General features: G+C 39.9%; 1 protein-coding gene across 1 annotated transcript; it reads right to left on the bottom strand.

Annotated features, from left to right (window-relative positions):
- Nucleotides 1–6125: 6125 nt before the first annotated feature.
- Nucleotides 6126–13818, bottom strand: dselb (dermatan sulfate epimerase like b). Its single transcript, XM_008396568.3, has one exon. The coding sequence runs from the start codon at nt 12774–12776 to the stop codon at nt 9162–9164; it is 3615 nt and encodes a 1204-aa protein (XP_008394790.1). The 5' UTR covers nt 12777–13818; the 3' UTR covers nt 6126–9161.
- Between the last annotated feature and the right edge of the window lie 11048 nt (nt 13819–24866).

The raw sequence follows: 24866 nt of genomic DNA, 5'->3' as shown, positions 1-24866 counted from the left end.
TACTCGGGCAATCTGCTTGTTATATTCAAATTTGCCTGGTGATCTGCAAAAACTGACAAAAATGGCCAAACCGGAACAAACCTGTAAGCTGGAAAATGTTCACGATACTCCACCTCATTTGCATGTTCACGTTTTCAAACCTTCTACGATAATGGTGTTGTTCTCCATTAGCAGGTTAATTCTGCAGCACAAACGCCTCCTGCTGATGCTATATCGATGATTACTCTCCGGCTGAATTTTAGCCCGCTCCCTGACTGCTGGCAGCAGCGGCAAAGGTTAATTAATGAGCAGTGGCAGGAGTGATGGCTGCCGGCAAGGGAGAGGCTCTCCTGGGAACTCGGATCCACCGAAGGCGAAAGATAAAGGTGGAAAACGAAAGGGTATGACTACTCAGCTGAAATGGAGTCCCCCCCTTTTTTTTTTCCATCTGGATAACCTCCATGAGAGGGAAGGCAGAGTGATCGCATTGCCGAGCGCACGGATTAGATTATAGCGCAGCTTTTCATCATTTTCTCTGTAAAACCTCCTTTCACGGCGATGATTATGCATCAGTTATCAAACATCAGAGATAATCTGCGGGGAAACCGCCTATCTTAAATTAGCTCTGCAAATCTGTTCGCTCTTCTCAGACATCAGAGGGCTGTTGTAAAACATATTTGTATTTTTTTTCTGTTATTTTCAGATTAAATACGAATTGCACGAAAGAAACTCTTGACATTGGTTTCCATTATTTTTATGACTATAAAAATTATACCAAATTTAATTGGCTGGGACGGGCTGTTCAGACTTCCCATGCAGCTGTGTGGGAGCTTTTCTGTTTAAGGAGCAAAGCCATTAATGTTCTTGTGTTGTTAAAGGCCTCAGATCATCTGTGAAGATAATCTGTGTTCCCGCGCTCTGCTCTGCTCTGCTACTGCTTCTATAAAAGGCACACTTTGCTGTTTAAGCCTTTTAACTGCGACTGCTGTTTTTATTGTTGAATAAATCATTTACATATCAGCTCTAGATTAATTCTTAATGTGTTGCTCTTTTACAATATTTTTGCGCATGTTTTGGTTTCTGCATATGATTGAAATGAAGCGAATGATGCTCCTGATGTGAACTTCTGCAGGGTTTGTTTGTGGTTACAGTTTATATCCAAGCATTTTTTTTTAAAAGGAAACGCTACTGAATCATAAGCTAATTGGAATTTCCCTAATCTTTCAATTATGGTGAAATATTTCTGTTAATTTGGAGTACTGACCATTGTTTATTCCTTCGTTCAGATCCTACATCCAGACCAGGTGTGTGGGAGGGGCCCACACACCTGGGCCCCTCCCACACAGGTGTCATTGATTACATCACTAGGTACAGCCAAATGAAGGGTTTTCTTTCTTGTAAGGTAACTTACTTCGAAGTAACTTTTTGATCTGCTCTGTATTAAGGTTGCAAACTATTTAGTTTTGTAGAAGAGTTGTAAGTTGGTTTAACTTATTATCTAGTGGTGGAGACCGATGAGGTCTAGGTTTGTGTCAGTTTTGTATAAAACCAGTAAGATTTTGTCAACTGAGAACTGAAGATGGTTGAAATGATACTGTCACTGAATAAAATTAATCAAGAATTAACTCAAAATATCTGCTGATGCTGACTACCTACCACCTTCCTTGACATTCCTCAACACTTCCTAGCAATATGTAATTGTATAATCATTTAAAAATATCATTTAGCAAAAGTATATGAATCCAATGAATGTTCTTCCTTTAAACACATCATAAAGACTTTACAATGAGAACTAATAACCTTGTTAGTCAACCCAGTTAAAAAAGAGAGCATATTTCTACAAGGCCTGGATGAGTGTACCTAAAAGAAAATGTTTTCTTCTACTCTGTAAAATATGGTTACATAGTGAAAATCTGTAATGCATTTTGCACTGTACTTAATCACTACCCTTCAGGTAAGCAGAAATGGCTCTTAAAGGGGCCATTTCTGCTTACCTGTCAAGATGGCTCTAGGCCCATGCATAGAGCCATCTTTAGCACAATTAGGTAACTATATTATCTTCAGGTCTTATGCTGTAGATTTCAAACATAACTTAAAAGAAATCTGACTTAGTAATTTGATACCTTGAAATTGGGCCTCAGTTTCTTTAAGAAGCTCTTGCGCTTTCCAACTCTGCATTCAGAATATGATTACAACAACTCTTTTATCATACCGTTAACAGTCATTCTTCAGAGCATTAAACTGGGAAATGGTTTGTATCATAAGCTCAGCAGACGCACAGTTCCACCAGGTGTTTGCTAATTGCCGCTGCCGCTAGTCTGGTGGGAAAGCACATGGGAGAGGTGTTGTGTAATGAGGAGGCACTTTGTATGAACAAGCGTTTAGGCAACCCTTAATGGTTGCCATGGAGGGTTCAAGAATTTCTCAAACTAATGAAAGAATCAAAGCAACACTCCATATGTGGTTTTGATGAGCAAATAACATTATAACATGATATAAAGCCCCAAAAATCAGTTCTACATAATGCACCCTTTAGTAGCCTTTTAAATAAAAACAAAAAAAGTGCAATGCAATTTTTCCTGTTTCTTAATGTATGTGCAAATTGAGTTATGCCTAATTAGAATTAGTATTTTTCAAATATTTATGGCAAAAGGTGATTGTTATTGCTCCAGTAGTCTCTGGAGGTTTGCAGTTGTGAATCTTAATACAGAGTTAATTTATGGATAATGGAGCTTATGCCCTGCAGAGCAGAAGAGAGAGACTTTCAACTACTTTAATGTAATGCAGGAGAAAAAAAAAAAAACTTTTGTGAATAATGACAAAAAAACAATTATAAAATTCTTAGTCTCATCAGGAGTCTGGAGTCATAATAAATTTAAAGCGGTCACAAAAAGATGAATTTTAGAGGACAGGAACCATGACAAAAGTCTTGTGAGAGGTGGTGAATAACTGTCTTTTCTGAAAACCCTGTCGGTGGTTGCATGATTTTATGAACCCAACGTTATTAAATGGTAAATGGACTGAATTTATATGCCTCTTTTCTAGTTATATTGACCACTCAAAGCACTTTACACTCCAGGTACGTTCACAGATTCGCACTCACTCACACACACACACACGCACACACACACACACACACACACACACACACACACACACACACACACACACACACACACAGACACGCACACACACACACACACACACACGCCCACACGCCCACACTTTACACAACAATGAGCAGATTGTGAAGCGATTTGGGGTTAAGTGACTTGCCCAGAAGAACATCAAGACGTGACAGGAGGAAGCTGGAACTGAGCCTTTCTTGTGCAATATGATTTTCATTAATGCATATCATTGCAAAAGCTGAATAAATAAAAGCTAAACACTGATGCAAGAATAAATTCAATTTCGTTATTAGTTTTTTCTTTACCTGTCATCTGTGAATCAGGGTTAATCAAAGGAGGCTACTTAGTAAGTCCATTCCCGTGGAAAACCCTCCCTCCCAGAGAATCAGCCTGAGGTTTTTCTATGAATAATGTTCCTGTTCATGGAAGGATTAGGTACAGAGGGCTCCGCCAAAGCATTCGGGTGTTACAGGAAGGATAAGGAACAAATGAGTAACGAAATGACTAACTCACCACTCCGAGACATGAGATGCAGTGTGTGTGCACTTTCTTCTGCAGCTTTCACCAGTCAGAACATGGCAGAACAACTTCCTGACATGTTTCTAATTGTTGCCTCTTTCCCATCATGCACATCAGCCGCAGAAACAGTCAGGCTCCTGTCATCCATGTCTAATAATCTGGAGGTTTTCTGGTTGCCGCATAAAGACATGTGCATGAGTAGACACAGGCCTTGCTGGTTGGAAGAATTTACAGCAAAAATAAGAGACATGCAAATTAAAATTTACAGCACGATCTCACTGTTCTGCAAAGGTCGGTATACACTCATCATGAACATAAATGTTATTTTAATTATAGACTTTTGAGGAAGCATTGAAACTATTCTATTTGATGGTGGAATAATTATAGACCATAACTCTTTAGAGATTTATGAAAATAATGATTTAGCTTCAAGTTTAAATATATTGTGATTTCTGAACTCTTCCTGAGTTGTTTCTAAATATAAACTTTTTTTTTTTTTTTTTGCATTATTTGAGGTCTGAAAGCTCTACATCTCTTTAGTTTTTTTGACCATTTCTCATTTTCTGTGAATAAATACAAAATCTTTGCTTGGACTTTTGGAGACATGTTGTCAGTAGCTCATAGAATAAGAGTTCATTTTACTCAAACTTATATCTATAAAGAGTTAAATCAAAGAAACTGATCTGTTTGCTCCAACAATCTAAAACATAACTGTCAGGTTAATTGGTCTCTCTATCAGGGGTCACCAACTCCAGTCCTCAAGGGCTACCATCCTGCAACTTTTAGATTCACCTCTGCTCCAAAATGTCTGAATTTCCTCACCAGCATTCATTCCTCTCTGCAATAGGCTGGAAATGAGCAGTTTATTTGATCCAGGTGTGTTTGAGCAGAGACACATCTAAAAGTTGCAGGACGGTAGCCCTCGAGGACTGGAGTTGGTGACCCCTGCTCTAAACTGTCCTTAGGTTTGAGTGCATGTGTGGTTGTTTGTCTTTGCATTAATAGCTAAGAAGGTATAAACAATAGATTGATGGATGAATAAATATAGAACCTTAATGGTATTTGGTAAATGTTCCTTACCATGTTTCAAAATAGCAACTACCTTTTTTGGCCCTCAGCAGACTCCATCCATAGATCCAACAGTGCCATCCATGTATGTGTTCAGCAAGACCAAGGAGGTCATTGTGTATTACGGGAGGTCATGGAGCACAGAACACCATAATCTGCTCAATCATGGGGAGGGAGTAGAGCATGTGGATAATATCAAGTTCCTGGCTAGCCACGCAACATCATACAACCTAACTTGGTCACTAAACACATCGTACCTGGTGACGGTCCAACAAAGACTCTTCTTCCCCAAAAAGCTATGACAGACTGGTCTCTCTTTTCAGCTGCTTGTGAACTTCTGTAGAGCTACCATAAAAAAGCATCTTCTCTTAGTAAGACAGTGGAGTCTGGCAGCTGCGCAGCAGAAGACAGAAGGAAATTGGCCCGGGTTGTAAAAACAGCACAGGGAATTGGGGGGGGGAGTCCTCTCCCACGTCTGGAAACAGTACACGGTAGATGGATGCAGAAGAAGGCCAGATGTATCGCTGCAGATGCCACCCACCGTGGCAATGGACTTTTTACACAGCTCCCTTCTGGAAAACGGTACAGGAACATAAAAGCACATTCCACCAGACCGAAAGACAGCTTTTTCCCCAGAGCTGTGAAATTTGCCCCACACACTCACACAACTTCCTCGAAGACATTCATGAGTTAGAGGATGATAACATAAAAACGGTATCTTGCACTTTTTCACACATCCTACCTCAAGTCGCACGCCGTTGCTGCTAAATTTGTTTACTTGTTAATTTGTTTACTTTGCACATAAATTATTCTGCACAAACATTCTGAATTGACTGTTGGACTTTTTTTATGTCGTGGGGGTTAGGTTTTAGATGCTTTTTGTCCATTTTTTGATGCAGAGGAACTACTAAAATAACAATATTCTAGGTAGTTTTAGCAGATTTCAGGTACAATGGTTAGTTTCCTGGAACCGGTTTTTCATACTCTTTTATGCAATATGTTAGCAATATACAACAAATAACAGTATGACAAGAATGGACACCCCTTACTGCTCTGTGAATATGCAGCTCTGTGTGTAACAAACTGCACAACACTGTGTTCCTGATACCTTCTATCTGTATTTACAACTCTGTGTGCTTAAAAAAATAATAATAAAAAATAAAATTCAGACCATTTTATGTTCTCAAAAGACACTTAGGTTGTATATTGTGTACACATTCCACACTAAAAAAGAAACAAAAACAATTCAAATGCATAATTAAAAGTCCCTAATTAATATGAAATCCTTGCCCATAGTTACGTAAGTGTGTGAAAACCTACAACTGGAAATGTTGGAAAGCTGGGCTAAATGAGGACCGGTGTCTATATAATCAGAGAAAACATAACATTATCACAGTGAAAAGCAGTTGACAGCATCAAAACAAAGACTGGTTTGCGAATATATTCATGTATTTATTATTTTCTGAACATCGTGGCCACCTCCTGCTCCAGAGCCAACAGAAACCCCCGTCAACATGGAAATGATTGTAATTCAAGGCCACAGAAGCAAGGAACTGTATCCCCACAAGCAAATACAAAACACTGAGTCGCTAACAGGATTGCAACACCAAAAGTGAAAGCATGTCTGCCAAAATCTACACATTCAAAGACCACAAACATCAAACGGGTGGAGGCGGGGCCGTGGGGGGTGTCCAGCCAGTGAAGACCATGGAAGAAAACAAACACAGCTGATTGTAGTGGAGAAATGATTACCCAATTATGTTGTTTTTGTGGGTATAAATGAGCGCACCATGTGCATGATACATGTGATCCAGTTGCAGTGCAAAAAGGTTTAAAGAGAGACGGCTTCAAAGGTTACTGAGTAGCATACGTTTTTGCCCAAGCAACAGCTTAACATCACAGAGATGAGAAGGTCTCTTTGTTTTTCCTCTAAATTTATTATTCACCCCCCGTTTAGTGAAGATCTCACTGTCCTCTGTAGATGAAAAATAAAATAAAAAAAGCCAGAGATCATAACAGAGTGAACGTTTCAGGAGATGGAAACCTGTGCCGTTTGCATGTTCCTCAGTTTCTTTGCAGTGAAGATTTTGAAAAGGGTAAAACACCGCCTCAGTTATGCATTCTCCAGATTAATGGGGGTTGCTGAGGGGAATGCTTTAAAAACGGCATCGATGAGAAATGCATCAGGGCTGACAGTTCAGGTTTTCTTTTTTTTCAGTTTGATCTCCATTAAGCTCTTCTCTCTGATTCAGTAACTGCTAAAAGGGAGTCATTATAATAATCATATTCATTCTCGATCCTTTGGGATGTATGTCTTTGGAAGCCATAAATACTCTCGACTCACATTCTGCTACACGTTACATCTTTAGAGGCTGGTTTTTTTTCAAACATTGAGACTAATTTTTAAAAGAAAAACTCATACTCCCTCATTTTCAATCAAAAGAGTCCCTGTAATAGTGCCAGGCCACACAACTGCCATGACATCTTTGAGCTTTAAAATGAAATCTGTCAGCTGATTCAATTAAAATGCAATCAAAGCATTTATGTGTGTAAGCCGCTGATGTTCTGCCTCTCATGCAGCATTCGGTTTTACACTTTTTAAAGACAAAAATAATCAAAAGTTCTTATTTGCGATAAATCCCATTTCTTACATCTTTCTTAATCCTTCACTCTCTACTCTTTTTAAGCTCATTTTAGGGCCGGTACGTAAGAAAATATATATCAAATAATAATAATAAAAATGATTGGTAATGATCATCATAATCATTGATACTCAATAATGATTAATACTGTTATTATTAATGGAACATATTATTAATAATATACATTAAACAGCATTGATTATATAGATTATAATGTTGCCTTTTAAAAGATCATTTATTAAGTATCTGTGGGTGACAGCAAGAACATCAATGACCAACAAAATAAAAATCTTTTTGTCTCCCGTCTTTGATATTTAGCATGAAATAATTAAATAATCCATATTTATCAGGCTCCATGTTAACTAAATATTTTCCATCTTTGATGGAAAGAGCACACATGCTGCAGGATTTCCTCCCGCTGTACCATGTGCTTGTGTGATCAGGAAACCCCTCCTTCAGAAAGTCTTGGCGAATTCTGATAATTTCAGTTGGAGAAATGTTCCCTGATTCCAAAACTTTGGCTATAAACTAGTGGACTCAGCCTCCATTTCCACATCAAAACCTTCAGATATTTGTTTACCTGAAAGTGAGAGAACAATTCATGTCTGAAACTGCACTGAACTGAACTGTGAATTATTCACAACTGAAGTGCAGTTGTTTAATTTCATTGTTTATATGTAGTTTCCAGAGCCAGTCGGTGGTTTTCATAACTGTGAAGAGAAAGTTACATGTCATCTGCTACATGAAACATGTAACAGCTTACTGGTAATGATACAGAATGAAAAATGAAATTCAATAGAATATGCCATTATTATAATTTTTAAAATTTATCTGTAAGACTTGACTGATGGATTTTTTTTTGACATTGTTAGTGTCAAAAAAGTGTTTTGTGGAACTCACATAATCATTGTCATATCCACAGATGTTTTCAAAATGTACCTTTCACTAGACAATATAAAGCAAGTGAACTTTTTCTCTGCTAAACATCTATTTGTTTACCTCTAGAAATCAATTTGAGATCTTTTAATTTCTCTAATTTTCTTAATCATAGATATTCAAATTGTCTTTTTACTTTCTCTTTAGTGATATTTCTTTAAAATTCCAAATAAAATTTTTTTGATTTTTTGAACATTAAGAATAAAAATGGGTGTTCTTCTCCTGTTTAAATCTAATTGTAACAAGAAATGAATTAAAAACAACATTTAGAGATACATAGCAGCAAATACACTTTCTTTCTTTCTTACTTTCTTTCTTTCTCTCCTGTTTTCTTTGACAGTCAACTTTTTCATGAATAACCAGGAAAATATATTCATTTACAGTACTGTGCCAAACTTGTTTCCCACAGCCCCAAAATATTTCCACCAAACCAGTTAATAATCTCCTCCAAAACAAATCAAATGAAAAAGATTAATTATGCAGAAAACAAAAAAAAAACAATGATTTTACATTTTTAAACAAAACAGTAAGCAGTCGTTTATGAAATGAGGTGCTGTACTGAAAGTAAATGCTCTTCCTGTTGTAAGACAGTAAATGTTTAAAAATCTCCCTTAGAGAAGAAGTGCTAAAGGTAAACATGAGCAGCTGCTGGAGGAAAACACACTATCCCTTCCACCTATTGTATATATATAAATATTCTTCCGTCTAAGACATTGTTGGCATATTCTGCACAAATCCCTAAATACACCCCCACTTAGCGCAAAACATTTGGACACAGAGAGACAGGCAACTAACTTTCTTAAATTTCAGTGCAAAATAAAAAGAGAAAATATATTTGAGTGGCAGCTACAGTAAACATGACAGCTCAAGACAAGCTGATCAGCAGCAGTTAACTGGCAGACCTGGCATAGCCCAACCTTTTCATTACACCTCCGCATATATCCTCTATAAGTCTGACATCCTTTCGAGGCATTTTCTGCCTCCATATGTTGATGTTTGCTGGTGAGATGTCCCCTTCGTACATAAGGTTGTACAGGTTTGTGGAGGTGGTAAATGTCAGCTGATTGAGGGCTGCTGGCGACATAGGAACTCCCAGGAATGTGTGTATTGTCTCCGCTGTCTCCTGGGGGAAGCTGACCACGTCCTCAAACCTCACTCGAAGGTAGGAGTCCTCGGGGAGGCTCTCAGCAACTCGAAGTGATGCCGCCGTGTGAGCCAGCCACAGATGAGCAAGGATCAGGATAGGGTTCGTCTCTGACCGGGACAGCAGCCACTGGATTGTTTTAAACTCTGGGGCAATTGCTGGGCACCCTCCCCTTACAGAATCCTCCTTGAATATCAAGGAAAGGTGCTGTGGGATGTTTTTCAGTGAGTAAAGACTAGGTTTGCTGTTATAAACCATGAGATAAATCCATGCCCGAGGGTCTCTGACCAAATAGACTGCCCTCAGGGAGATGCCAACCACTTCTTGAATGAAGGGCAGTTTAAGCGTCCAGCTGCCGCTCCGCATGTTGAGGACCACTTGGGCGTTGGGGTACTCCGCGACATGCCGTCTCATCTCCCTAACGTACTCTGCGTCTCTGTCCAGGCTGGCCCTCAGCCTGCCCTTCAGCTCGGACGCAGGCTCCCTCCGCCTGGATCTTTTCTTTCTGTCCCTAGAGGGGCTTGCTCTCTGGGGCTGTTTGACCCTGCTGCCCTCTGCAAGCTGGATATTTTGCAAGTGTAGCTTGGTATTGTGCACAAGTGAATGTAGCCAGCTCTGAATGATCTTAAACCGTCCATGCACAGCATCTGTCCTTGACCACTCACAGGTGTCAACCAGTGAGTCAAACTCAAACTCAGTCTCAGGAATATCCACATGTTCAGTAGGAACCCTTATGTAAACAAAGTCTGAGTTATTATAGAAAAGGTGCTTGAGTATTTCTGACCCCGACCCAGGAAGAGCTGTTATGACCACGGTGGGAAGGGGGAGCCGGTGCTGCTCGTACAACCTGATTTGTTTGCTTGCTTCACTTTTGGTGTCTGCACCTTTCCACTTTACTCCGCAGAGTAGCTGATCGCAGCTGTTGGAAACAAACAGCAACTCGACTATCCAGAGGACAAGCACAGAGAGCAAGGCATACCGCATCAGTCTGCTGAAGCAAACATAAAACTTTCTCTGCATGGTCAAAAATCCTATGGCCACACAGAGAACAACGCCCGCGACCACATTGAGAGTGAATCCAATGTCAAAGAGCTGATTATCGTTGCTAATTTGTTTAGGGATGTGCTGCGTCCCAAGGCCATATCTAGTGATTTGATATCTATCTTCAACTTTGCAGTGACCGCCAAATCCTATATAAGTCAATCTTGCTCCAATATCTTTATAGTTAGTAACTATAGAAACAATCTTCTCCGTGTTATTTATGGTTAAAGAAAGCCTCACACCATTTTTGCTGTTATCTATAAATCTACAACTGGACACTTTAACATATGGGCCATGTAACACATAAGCTACTCTGCTGACTGCGCCTGTCATTGGAAAAGTGACATTGACATACTGTGTCCACCTCTTTTTAAACTCCGCAGCCTGCTCTGCCTCCTGTATTCTGGTCTCAGGGCTGTGACCCTGGCTGTCAAACCAGAACATTTTATAATGAGCATCCCACACATCCATCATGGCACCGTTGTATTTATCCATAAATCTAAAGGGAACATATTTGAAATCAATGTCTAGGTTGTGGAAAAACGCACTGAGAGACTTCACAGGGGAGTCAGCCCACTTCTCAACGTGGTCGAGCACCAGCAACGTTTGGGAATTTAGCAGAACCAAGGCTCTGAAAACACTTTTTAATCTCATGGCTGGGGAGTATGCTGACACAGCCTCCCCGCTCACAAACATAGTGTCCCTGTGCTCAGAGGCAACAATCACCTCTCCTCTGGCGTCACCCACCCCCTCATCAGTCCAGCGCAGCCACTTGGCACACTCCCCTAACTGCCCCTCCCATGGACTGTTACATTGGCTGGTAGGAGATGGACTGAACACCAACACATTGTTAAGATAGCTATATTTGGGACCGTAAAGTGCTTCAGATACAAACACCTGCCCATTGGGAGCAAATGTGAAGGAGTTCTGGTCTGGGTGTTCATGGCCAGGGTTAAAGCTGTTCCAACCTTCTACCCATGAGTAAGGTTTGTCATGAACGATGTCGTAGACTGCACGGCCGCCCAGACGTCCAGACTTAAAGGAAACAAAAGTATTACTCTGGCCAGCAGGAAGTCCAGCTCCATAGGTAACAACCCCCCAGTTAGAGAAAATATGCATCCTCGCTTTGCCAAAGTCATGGGGAGGTTGAGGTGTGAGATGCGAGTTGTACCAGATGTACTCTGTGTGGAGCGTAGCCCAGCGCTGGGCCGACGACTGCCCCATGGGTCCATCCTTCGGTCTGTGCTTCCGAATCTGCTGAGTCAGCCAGTTTCCTGTTCCATTCTTCAAGACGAACGTGTCGAGGAAAGCCAGCTGACTCTCCGGTCCGTAAAACCAGTTGTAGTTGGAGTCTGCTATGCCGACTGTCCTCTGGAAGCCTGGCAGGAGAGTGGCATAGTAAAACCAGAAGTGACCCCGCAGCCAGTTGTTCTGCATGTTGTCGATGTTAAAATGGCGCTGGGCTAAAAAGACGTACTGCGTTATGGACTTGGCTGTGTAGCTTCCATAAGCGACTCCCTCGTCCAAAGAACCATCCACAATGTGATTAAGGAGAAACATGGTTTTCTCCATGTAGTTCACCGACACCTGTTTCCAGATCATCGACTCTGGGTCGTTATGTGAGCCCACCACTATTGCACCAGTTAGGATGGCTAAGATATTAGTGGTTTGATGGTTTTGGAGGTACTGTTTCCCCCATGCTCTGTATTTGGAGAGCTCATACAGTGCTTCTGTCTCTGAGCGAATTTTCTTGAGGTATGCGTCCCTCCTACTTTCATCCAAGAAGGAGTAAATAAAGTCATAAGCAGTTGCAAACCCCGTCAGAGAGTGGGCTGTGGGGACCTCATCATTCGGTGCACTGGTCACTTTCCAGTCTGGGTAGTTGGCCATCCTATCCATAAACTTTAAAAGAAACTGCAGGGCGGCTGAGTCCTCGGGGCACAGCAGGCAGTAAAGAGCCAGAGGGGGCAAGTTGTTCCCATAGATCTCATTCCACTTGCTTGTAAACTCCTCATGCTTTGCAGGGGGGATGTAAGAGGGAGCGTTGGAAAGCATGGTGAGCACAGCTGCCCGGATGACTTTAAAGATGTAGCTGTGGGTGGTGGAGGACCTTTGCCTCAAGTGCAACACGTCCGCCTGGTTAAAATATAGGCTGGGGTGCGAGTCGGCGGAGTGGAGCTTCCACCGCTCGAGCTTGACCCGTGGCAAGTCATCGGTGAAAACGTCTCTGTCTGTGGTGTTAAAAACTCCAGAGAAAGCCGTCCCCACTCTGAGGAGTGGGAGTAAAAAAAGCAGATGTGCAACCCACATATAAGCCATGTTTCATGGCATCACTGAATGCATTTCGGAAATTCTTGGAAATTCTTGGGAATTGCAGATAGCCTACGGAATAAAAGTTTTCTTCCCCCTCTTTTAAAATGTTCCTGCAATGTTCAATAAGTTAACAGAAAATGCCACAATAAAAGTCCTTCAACTTTATATGAAAATATATTAGGAGGTACATGATAGTCTTTATAAGGGAACAAAAACTTCAGTGGAATGGCAGCAAAAAAATATGTCCATCTGTAGCAGTCTGTCTCAACAGGCAATGACAGAGAAAAAAGACATTTTCGGAGGGGGGCAGTCTGTTTATATCCAAAACATATTCCTCGTGCTTGTTGTCCTCCTTCCTCCCGTCAATACGGAGACACTGCCATCTCCAAGCTCGCCGGTAACTCCCATTGATCTCCTCCTTTTAACATATTGCTCGCACGGACAAACATCAGTCAGCCCCAGTCCGTGTCCGGTCCAATCACAGCCGCCCACAGGCTCCGTGCGCAGCCCGACCGAGCCGCAACATCAGCGGGCAGGGACCGCGGCGGGCACCGCATCCCCGCAGACAGCATTGCTTCTCGGTTACACAGCCGCCACGCTCCGAGGTGGTTCTGTGCGTAAACACTGAGCTGAATGTTGCTCCCTTTGCATCGTTAAGCCCAGTTCTGTTCTCTCTCTCTCTCTCTCTCTCCCTCTGTCTCCTTTTTTTCCCCTCTCTCTCTTTCTCTCTCAGCGTCTTGCCCTCTGATTAGTGTGAAGTCCGAGTAGGGGGAAAGTTGCCGTCACTCCTCAAGTATTCCAAGAATGAAACATTTCCCACCCCCACCCCCCCGAATGTCTGCAAGAAAATGGAAAACATCTCCCTTCGACCCCCCAAAAAATAACCATCAGTTCTCATTGTCCGTCTAGTGAGAGAGAATGATCCCGCTGTTGCTGCACACACACATCCCAGAAGTGAGTGTGTGTGATCTCCTGTTGTGTCCTCCCGACTGTTCAACACAGCCAGTTGGATTATTTCCCTGCACTGGATGGAATATTTTTCCACTGTACAAACTGTAGAGGGAGCCGTGACTTCAGCAGCTCACCGTCATGTGAACGATGCGGAGTCCCAATCTTTTACACATTATTTTATTTATTTATTTTACAGAATTACTTAGTTTTTGCATTTAATTTGAATAAAACAGTGAAAATAAATACATCATTTAATTATCTATCTTTTTAAGTGTAATAATAACATTGACAGATGCCCAATTTATGTAAGAAAATGAAGACGAACAACAAAGAGTGGTGTGCAGTTGCTCACACTCATTACCTGAGGATCATTTGGAAACCAGGGTTAATTGTTTTCCACGTAGTCTGTGTCTTTCCTGCTAGCATGGTCCCAGTTTAGGGAATCAGAGAAAAAGATGAAATGATCCAGGCTCACTGCAAGAGCAAGTCAGGCCAATGAAGTGGATGTGTCAGCATGAGCCTAAGCTGAAGCATGGCAGATAAATAAGACCATCCAAAAGGATCAACAATTCCAAAGCTTCAGATAGATTAGTATTTATCTCCCTTACTGTATCAAAGAGAGAAGCAACAGGGTTCAGGATGAGTTTCAGTCCAGAAAATCTATTGAGTGTCTAATTTGTCACTCGGCTTCCCAACTTTCCATAACAATGATTCACTTTTTACAAAATGCATCTGTTAAAGTTAACACTAGCAAATAAAGTGCATTCTAATAATTATTATGACTAACTAAATACTTTGAAAAACTAACCCGAGACACACACATACTTAAATATATGAGTGTTTATTTTTGTCAGTTTTGATGATTGTGATGATTATGATAGCTATTGAAAATCCCACTGCTTACAAAGTGCTGTATTGGAAAGATTGAGTGGAAGGATAGCAACAGGCACGACAGGATTGTGAAGCAAAGTCCATTAAAACAATTTAAGGAGAATAAAAAGGTATGAACTTTCTCCTATTAACTTCATATTCCAACACAAACACATGTATTCAAGACATAAGCTACAAGTAGAAAAGATCTTACCTAAGAAAAAAAAGAACAGACTGTTGTTTGGTACGTATCTGGGAGCCAAAGTGAGAGAAAGAGTGAATAAAAACTAATTTTCCTGAGGTTTGGTGAGCAGTTTCTACTGACAGTGATGATTTGGGTTCCATGTCATCTGCTGGTGTTGCTCCACTTAGTTTTATCAAGGAGCTAACCATTCAGGGAGACGCTTTTATGAATCATAAAGTGTGCAATCAGATGAGGAGTCTGAGAGGTAATAAAATAAGAATTTCAAGCACCCAGAGGAATTTGCTAAAGGAAGTCGCACACTAACTAATAACACAAAAGAAGGGGGAAAAAAAAAAATCAGTAATTGTATGGAAATAAAATGTATTTTTCTGAATTAACAAGTAAGCCAAATTAGCATTACTATTAATAGTCAAATCAAAATAAATTACATTTGTACTCATTGCTGTTTTCCTTGATGCAGCAGAAAATCCATCCAGTGATTTCACAAACAGTACCATTTAGAAAAATCTCTGACATTTACCCATCCTCCTCACACTCAGTGCACTCTCATTGATCAAGTGTACCAATTCAGTCTATGTATATTAGGCTTCTGTTCTGCATCTCAATTTGCTGATGGATTGCTTTCTCTGCAGTGACACCACACGTGTGTTCTGCTCCATGGTATGCCTTGGGAAGCATTCTCGCCTTATTTTTTTCACACCCAACGGCTTGAAAGCACAGGTTCACTACAGGCACACAGTTGGTTTTATCAGATCACTGCAGGAGACCCACTGTTTCCTTTGTGGGAGATATCTTTCATATGGAGAAGAGATGTATCAAAAAAAAAAAAAGAAAAAGCTGCCTCAGTGCCAACACTGATGATAATCTCAAACTCATGTCAGTCAGATCTCTCCACAAAGTCATATGTCATATGATATGAAAGCTTTAAAATAAAAGCTGAATATAAGTATTTACAAAGCTGCAGCAATAGTTGCAGTTATAAAGGAAGAAACCCAAGACTTAGTTTACCAGGTGCCAATTAGGGAGTATAAAAAAACACCTCATCAATCAAGGGAAAATCTAGAGCTAAATCTAAATAGTAAAACACTAAAACAAAAATAAATACATAAAGTCTTAAACGTACCCAAACCATTGATAAATATTTTGGTTTTTAACTGGTCTTTAAAACTGTTATATCTTCAATGTGATGTTAATCGTATTTAATGTAAAAAACAACAACAACAAATTATCATAGATGTAGTGTAAGTAGTACACACACCCATAAACTAATACTTTACTTTAACACCAATCCACTGTCATCTGGACAAGCAGGCACTGAGAAGATCATGTTATTTTGATTTCTTCGGTTCGTTTAACAATTCAACCTGATTTGCGTTGTCATAAACGGGTGGAAGACACAGTTGCAATGTTTTGATTAAATAAGAAATGAAATTAAAATCATGGTAACGATGGAAGTAAACAGTTACGGGAAACATATTCATAATTCAGCAATGGCTCCATCATCTATCAGCCATCAGAGGAGACGTCAATGTGTTATTCAGGCTTTGGAGCGAGAAGCAACGTTTTGGGAAAATTGTAATTTCACAGTAAAGCTATGGACTCAACATGTTTCAAAGTCACACAACTTTTTATGAACTGTGTGATGCTGTGAGAGCTCAGGTGGAGCCAGCTGCACCTTGTCCGGAAAAACAAGAAATAAAACATCATCTGCCTGCTACTTCCTGTCATCTTCTTCGTGGTTTTTGCCAGTAGCAACATCTGTGCCTCGTGTGATGCAAGAAAAGTGTTTCCATTGCAGAAATAAATCTATTTCGAAATGACTGAAAAAAAGAAAAAAAAAACACTTCATCCTAGTTCAAAAACTTTTCACTGCAAAACATTAGTTTTTTCAAAATTGGTGCAACTTTATGTACGTAATTTCAATTTGCACAATTTTATTAGTTAATCGAAATGCAGCTACTGTGTGAGACTGAAGGACTGTGTGTCCAGCCAGGTGGTCAGCAGCACAGGAGCACCAAAGGAGCACAGGTGTTCACACCATTCCTTTTTACTCTACACTTTAGATTTCGAGCACAAGTCAGACTCCTGTCATCTGCAGAAACACTCTGCAGTATTCAGGTGTATCAGAGATGGACAGGAATAGCACAGTGAGGATGTCTTTGTGACATTGTGTGTAAACAGTCATCTTGTTTTGAATGTGAACAAAATAAAGAAGTTGACTATAGGTTTCAAAAGAAACAGGGTTAATTCAAACCCTATTGCATAACAGTGGAAGTGATTCAGGAGTATAAACACCTCAGTGTTCACCTGGGAAATAGTCTGAACTCGGGACACGACAGTGAAGTTATCAATCAGAAGGGACAGAGCAGACTGTGCTTTAAGGTTTGCAGCATACCTGCATAGTGCAAATTCTTCTGCCATCATCTGTTGGGGTAGCAGCATCAGAGCCAGGGATTTATAAAGGCTTAGCATGGAACCACTGAAGATTATGGTGCAAAGAAGCCTGAGCACGCTCTTCATGAGTCTGCTTTACAATGAAAGTGTCTTCAATCAGAGGCTTCTTCAGCGCCGCCGTCATACAGACTGCTACAGGAAATCCTTCCTGCTCATAGCCATCAGCATCTGTGACAACTCTTTCAAACATCTTGGATGGGTTTATCCTTTCGGATAAATAAAATACTTTTAAATTTCAAATTTAACTTCTCCCCCACCAAAAGATTTTTTCTGTTTTCAACAGATTTTGTTTCTGTTGAAATCGGCACATTTCAAAAATGTGCAAAATTTTTGAAATGTGCACATTTGAGATCCATCATGAGTCAAGAATATTTCTTGATGTGGCTAAATGTTTTCAAGACTTCACAGTTTTTTAGGTATTTAGTATGTACTGTACAAAATCTTAACTGCTGTAATTTTTTTATTTAAATGTAATGCTTGAATGATGGGGCATTTGAATGGCATCGTTAAATAATACAGTCACATGTGGTTAAAAGTATGAGTGACAAAAAGATAATCACAAACTCTGAATTGGCTGCAAATCCATCAAAACCAAATGCAAGAAAAAACTAAGAAATATGCTACAATATGCAAATATGCTTTAAAAAATTGATGCTTCCATCCCTTTTTTTTCTCTTTTCACATGCATTTCTGCCTTTTAGTCTGAATGACATTTGCTCGTTGAATCCAATCCTCCATCCCACATTCATGATCTCTGGAGTGAAGAGAGTTTTTCCATTTCTGCAGGCAACAAGTTGGAACCACATCTGGCAGCAGCTTGTCTCAGCGACGTCAAGGCTGCCATTTCTCTCTCCAGTTTTCCTTTGTGATTTTGCGGAGGAGGTGGGAACTGCATTCGCATTCGCTGTCACTCCTGCTAAACTTTTTTTGCTTTATTCATAACCTTATACAAGAGACAGGCATTGGAGAAAAAAAAAGCATCAAAAGGAGACCGTTTTACTTCTGCAGCACTGCGTAAGTTATAATTTTAGATGTTGTGACTAATGAGGGTGTAAGATTTTGTGAATTTAACATAATTTTTTTTCTTTTTTTACATTTTTAAGATAAACAAAATCTCTCTTTTCTCCACTTCATATATTTGTTTACTTTATCAATCACCCTGGATCTGAACATGATACTTTTAAGTAATGTAATATTCATTTAGCTGCCCCCTATAAGAATTATGCTCTTCTTTCATTGAAAAGTTGTTAATTGAAATGAGTCGTGTCCCTGCAGGATGTGAATATTGCACACAGCTGCCATTGTTTGAAGTTAAACTCTCAGAAAGAGCACACCTTCCCTCTGGATGAGAAACTGTGCAGTTTCCAGGACCCACAAGGTCATTGAACATCCCTGGATTGTGGCAAATTTCAAAACCTTTGGCATAAAGGTAATTGTGACGGTATCTTACTAATAAGTAGGATTTCATTACTATTTTCTAGTCTTCCTATTCACACCTATACAACAACATTTCTTAAGAAGTGGTGCAACAGTTCTACATGTATTGAAAGTTTCTGCTCTCCCACTACCAGTTTCAGTCAAACTGTGGAACAGAAAACACAGAGAGGACTTGATTTAGCATGTCAGCAGCACAAGAGGATGAATGGGAGACACAGTGGACACCTGGTATTTGGAGAGGTTAGGAACCGCAGCCGCCAGCAAATAGCTAAAACCAAAAAGTTACAATTCCCTAAAACATATTTCTGCTCTTGAGGGACAGCCAGTCCGAGGGAAAGAAAATAAATGATGCTCTCAAGCGTCAGCCAATGGTGTGTTGAGTAGCATTACGCCTTTGGGTATTTCAACTTCTCAAGATAATTTTTTAAAAATTTTAGAAATGCAGTACAAAAACAATTAGTCTGACCGACTTTCTGCAAATAATTTTCCCTTAATTTTCACAGAATAAAAAAAAAAACTATGAATAGGTGAAAACGGTAATACTGAATTGCAAATAAGTGGGAGTCCACGGTATTTTTAAATTATTTTTTACAGAGCCCGGGCACCACTGAGCGTGTCATCTTGCTCAATATTAATAATTTCACTTGGCTCCATGTGTATGACGGTTCTATCTGAACTCATGTAGGAGGAATAATCCACTCTTATTTTTAAAAATCTGTCTTTTCCACTGATCACTGTAAGTTGATCGCATCACGGCTCTGAAGTTGCTTTTTACAAGTTTTGCTGCAACTATGGTAACATAATATTTGAAACACTTTGATCTGCTGCTTATGGTTTTCCCTCTTACTTAATTTTTCTCCTCAATACAATGACAGCCGGAGCCATCTGACAGCTTTGCCTGGGCCTGGGACAGGATTATCTTAAGACGGCCCCTCAGCCCCATGACGTTCTGTAACCATTAGGAAATGTTTTAATATTTACCATTTAATAATCAGGTAATCTTCTCCCTTACTCTCGTCTTCCATTTTCCCGCCTCCCCTCTCCTCTCCTCTCTGCCCCATGTGGCTTTCATATCTCCCTCTTCAGAACGGCTTTTGAAATCATCAAAATGAAGCGTGTCAAAACCTCCCTGAAAAACAGAGGCAATCACCTACCCGACAAAATAAAAATTAAATCACTGTGAAGAGGTGGATACTTGGTGTCAGCTGAAGAATGCTGCTAAGAACACGTCAAACGGGCTCAAACACTTGTGACTGACAGGATGCGGTGCTTGTCCCTCATGCAGTCCCAACTGCAGCTCTCCTACTGTTTCATGAAACTTGTCAGATCCCTTGGCGGTGTTGGCTTTCTTTGTCACGTTTTACAAACCTCCAGCTGTACTTGTTGAAAGGAGAGCGTGGTACCGACAGACTCTGCCCCCTTATTAAAAAACTGCCATGCTGGGACCAAAGGGAGGTGCGAACCAGGCCCCTGAAAGACTCCCTTCCTTTTCACCCTGCAGAAAATTTCAATTTCCCTCCGAAGAGCCTCGGGTTGCTCAGCATGCTTGTCTCCCGCTTTGGGCCCACTGGGTGGAGGCAAAAGGTAAATCCAACAGTTCAGGCTTCAAAGCCTCTGTGAGGCAGTCAATCAAAACACTTCTTAGTCCAGGACTGTTGTAGTTTAAACTAAATCATCTTTAAGATTACAGAAAAAGAAACAAAACAAAAAAAACAAGGCACAGTTCAGCTGTAAACTTCACAGTGAAGGAAAAACACGGCCGCTTGCAACACAGGAAAATTTGCTCATCTGCTCCCAAGTGCGTATGAAAAATTAATAAACAGAGCTTGTTTTGATACGCTACCTGTTCACCCCCCTCTCAGGTGCACAATGCAAGTTCAGAAACTTGCCATGAATATTTCAAGATGCTAATCTAAGCATCCCGGAGCATCATTTGAATTTTAAAAGGGCACCGCGTTATGAGAGATGACAGGAAAACGGGGATGGAGTTTTGGATAATCTGTTTAAAAACATCAAACAGGCTCCAAATTGAAGACCACAGTAGTTTATTACCGTTACCTCTGCTTGAATTGATTTTATTTCGTTTTTCCTTTTTTTTTTGTTGTCGATACCACCACTCAGATATTGGTTTGTGTAAGAAGGCACGTCAACTCTGTAAAGAAGCCAACAAACAGCCCTCTAAACTAATTCCAAATCCCATAGAGCGACACGCGATTTTCTCAGAGTGTGCCAAATTAAACATCCCACTGTGGCTGATACATCATTTGCTGCCAGTGTTGTGGTTTAGGTCTTTGGTCGAGTGATTACAACTACAGCAATGTAATTTTTCCCTTTTCTTTGCTCCCCTCTCCGTATTCTTGCTACTTTTTGCCAGTCTCGGGGATTTAATCTGATGCTGTCAGAAGTCATCCTTTCGCAGCAAACACATCAAAGAGTCCAGAAAAGAATCTGTTCTCGTCGGTGCGCATTATTCAAATGGGCCAACTTGCATCTCAGAGTTTGGATTTTACATCGTGTCAGCTTCCTTGTCTGACGCGTCTCGGTGTAGCAGGGGGGAGGAATCGGGGATGAGTTTCTTGTGTCATTCACGGTAGCATCCAGTGAGGGGGAAAAAAAGCCTGCAGTGTTTCTGAAAAGGGACTTAAAGATGAGACGCAGTGCAGAGGGGGAAACTCTGCGCAGTGCTATGGCAGGAGAGCGAGGACCTCTTCCACAGCGAGCATCACAGGTTTAATTCCCACAACAGCGGATGGGAGCTTTACATAAATTCATGAGACTGTGTGGCCCTAATTAAAATCCATAAACAAGAGCAAGTTCATCTGCAGTTCACAGCGAAATGTCTCATTGATTTCTTGTGTTCTTATTAAGAGTCGAGGAATTCTGAGTCACGGCCTTTTGGGGCTGGTTTACAGGGTTTTCTTCCAGAAAATTCCACCTTAAACAGATGCAAAAACTGTAGGTTTCTGCTTGTGCTCACTGTTTCTTGTTGTAGGTGTCGTCGTCTGAAGGGAAATACAATCACATCTACTTTTTACTCTTTAGTAAGGCTTGAAACATTGGTTTCTGCTCCCCAGCAGACAGCTCTGGATATCCTTTAAATATTAGGTGTACTGCTTGTCACGTCTGCTTGATGACATTTGGACCTCACTGTCAAATTTTGAGAACAAACATCTCAAGAAATACTCAGTTTTGGTGATTCGTGTTTGCTAAAATACATTCCTTGTTTCTATTGAATGTCTTCCAGGCTGCATTTTTAAAACTTTAGACTGTAAATATGTTTGATCACAACTTTCTTCACCACAACAGACCAAAGCAATGCCTGTATTACTGCGGATGAAGAAGCAATGCATCAATCCGTCCCCTCACTTTGTTCCACCATCCCTTATGATCAAGAAGACCAAATTTGAAGAAACTAAACCTCAAACTTGTGATAGTAGTTTGCCTTTTGTCTTATTAGGAGTCATGGCCTCAAACTTAGACATTCCTATTTTGTCATGAACAGACACACAAATCAGTGGGTACATGTAGTATACCACAATTTGTTGCAACCACAAACTGCCCGAGTGTCGCAACACTTGCGCGTTGACCTTAATTCATCCAACAAATGGTAATACTGTAAAACCTGTGCATTCATGCAATGTTCCCAAAAACCACTGGGAATATTTTTGTTGACTAATTATCAAATTAGTCAACAAAATTTGTTGACTAATTTGCACCTTTGTTGGCAAAGTTGCACCTTTGTAAAGACACTGAATACATTTACTAGCAAAACAATCTACTTTGAGCAAACAAGAATCACAAACAGATTACTACCATTTTCTGTCGCTAGGGGGCCCAAATTTGGGTCCTCAGCGCTTGCCGCAACAAGATCAATTAAAAACACATGCTATACATTTATCAATATAGGCATATTGCATATCCACGTAAAGGGAAAAAGCTCTTCTAAATGATAGGAACAATATTTTCTACCTCAACCACACCCAGATTGAACACTAAGCAGATTGATAAAAAGAAACGCAATTAGACACTAACGAGGCTAACGAGGCACACCTGGTAAAAAACGCAACAATAAAAGAGCAAGAAGGCCCGATATACAAAAACTATCAGAGTAAAGCCGAAGCTCTGCGGTTTCCAACAATACCAGAGTCACCACGCTACGTGCAAAACTCACTGAACCAGCAGATAAAGAAGAAACAAAGAAATGGCTCATTTCATGAAGCTAAAATCAAAAATCCAGTCCTACCTTTGCCATTTCGTGGTCATAATCCATATTAGAGTAAACATTTCCACTTGGTCCGATAATCCCTTTTCCCTGAGTACATCTCACATGGTTTTTGGTTCGGCACAGAGGCATTTCGGTGTTTTACGTATACATACACAAAATGTCGGGTCAAACTAGGTCAATTTACGTCACATGCCTTTTTCTCGCTGTAATTGGTGAATGACTTTAGTTTTCGTATTAATGTCAACGCCCTCAGATTCTATTGGCTCTGACGGTTCGAACGACATGTCAATCGTCAAAATTGACCAATGGGTTCCCGAGAATCTGCCCCGCGTACTTTTAAAAAACTCAATGGAGAATTGGAAGAGTTATTGTAATGTAATTATAAGATATATTAGTTTTTTCTGTGATCATATCATTTTAACAACTTAGTTTTCATTGCTATTTGCATTTTCATTGTTATATAATTCTATTTGAAGTGTTATTGTGAGTTAATCTGTTTCATTTTCAGTCTATTACAATTTGTCTATTTTTTTCTCTTTTTAGGAATGAATGCAATGTGGATTTTTCAAAAGAACCCCCAAAAACAATTATTAGATATAATTATTTATTTATGATAAAAAATAATTTATTATATGAAAAGAATAAATGATTGAAACAGAACCTACAGAAATAAAAACTAAGAAAGTTCAAATGGCACAAATTGTGACAAAATGGCTAATTTGGAAGGTCCGCCTAGATTTTTATCTAGTAGCACCTCTCTAAAACTCATATGATTGACTTTTTTACATGAAACTTGGCACAGTAAAAGGTCAGATTGTGTACTGTTGTTTATTACTTTTTTTGGCTTTCACTGCATGCTTTGAAAAGAACATTCATAGATTGAAGTGTTTTTTTTAAAGCGGAAATTGATTTTTTTCTTAATTTCTGCTGTTTATCATATTAATTCACTTTCCTCAGTTACAGGCAGGGTGGTTTTTAGAGCTGTAACATGTTTTCTAGGGTCTTGCCTTTGTTTTGATACCAAAACAATTAAAATAAACTCTGTAGTTCTTGAGATACATTCAATTCATTTTGGGCATGTTATTTTCAGCCATGTTGCTCAAAAAGAGGCCTAGTGGTTTTTCATGTGAGTGTTATAATGCCATTTTTCTAACGTCATGTAAAAGCTAGCTTGTACAAAAAGAAGTAGTATTTTTACATCTGTACACACTTATACCAGTCACATTTTAAAATTTTCTACTGTTAGTGTAAAGCTTAATTTCAGTAAAGTTACTATTTTTTTTAATGTTAGTAGTCAAACTCACCCCATCAAGCTGATGGGATCTACTGCTGCCTTTGGGAAACAGGCATTTCATATCAACCACTTCCCATAGTTTATGGTCCCCAAAAGAACACCATGAGATGCTCAAAAATGGGAACTGATGTCCCCTTAGTTTGTCTTTTTCTTTTCATTTATGTCTGACAGAAGGATGTGTGAATATAATACGTGTTTGATAGGTGATAGTAAAAAATGGCACCTTAAACTCCCCAAACCTTTTGAAACACTGGCTGACAGCAGGTTTACCACTCGAGAAGCTTCACATACAGAAAAAATAAAAATAAAATAAATTCACCAGGATGACAACTGAAAGAGCATCAACAAAAATCATGTGGGATTCTAAAGAAAAGGAAAAGTGAAAATGCATGACCGGTAGATAACAGGTAGATAACAGAAAAGGGACCTGCTGTGCAGTTAAAATAAACAACACAAAGGTAGGCTGTTGGAGAACATGTACTTCACTTACTACTTTTAAATAAGTAGTTGATACATGAAATTACTGAAATAGTGTAGAGATGAACAGTAAATAATAAATATCAATAGAAAACCAAGAAGCCTAATAACCTGGGTTGATAATGACTAACAAAAGACAGGTGCAGTGAATAGTTAATGTAAAGCAGCTGCGACAGGGAAGCA

This window comes from Poecilia reticulata, chromosome 20 (assembly GCF_904066995.2).
Source record: "Poecilia reticulata chromosome 20, P_reticulata-male-v2, whole genome shotgun sequence".
Classification (NCBI taxonomy): domain Eukaryota; kingdom Metazoa; phylum Chordata; class Actinopteri; order Cyprinodontiformes; family Poeciliidae; genus Poecilia; species Poecilia reticulata.
This window is presented reverse-complemented; position numbering and strand designations above follow the sequence as displayed.

What these genes read in the sequence shown, in the direction of transcription:
- dselb (XM_008396568.3), bottom strand. Translation starts at nt 12,776, where the DNA reads ATGGCTTATATGTGGGTTGCACATCTGCTTTTTTTACTCCCACTCCTC.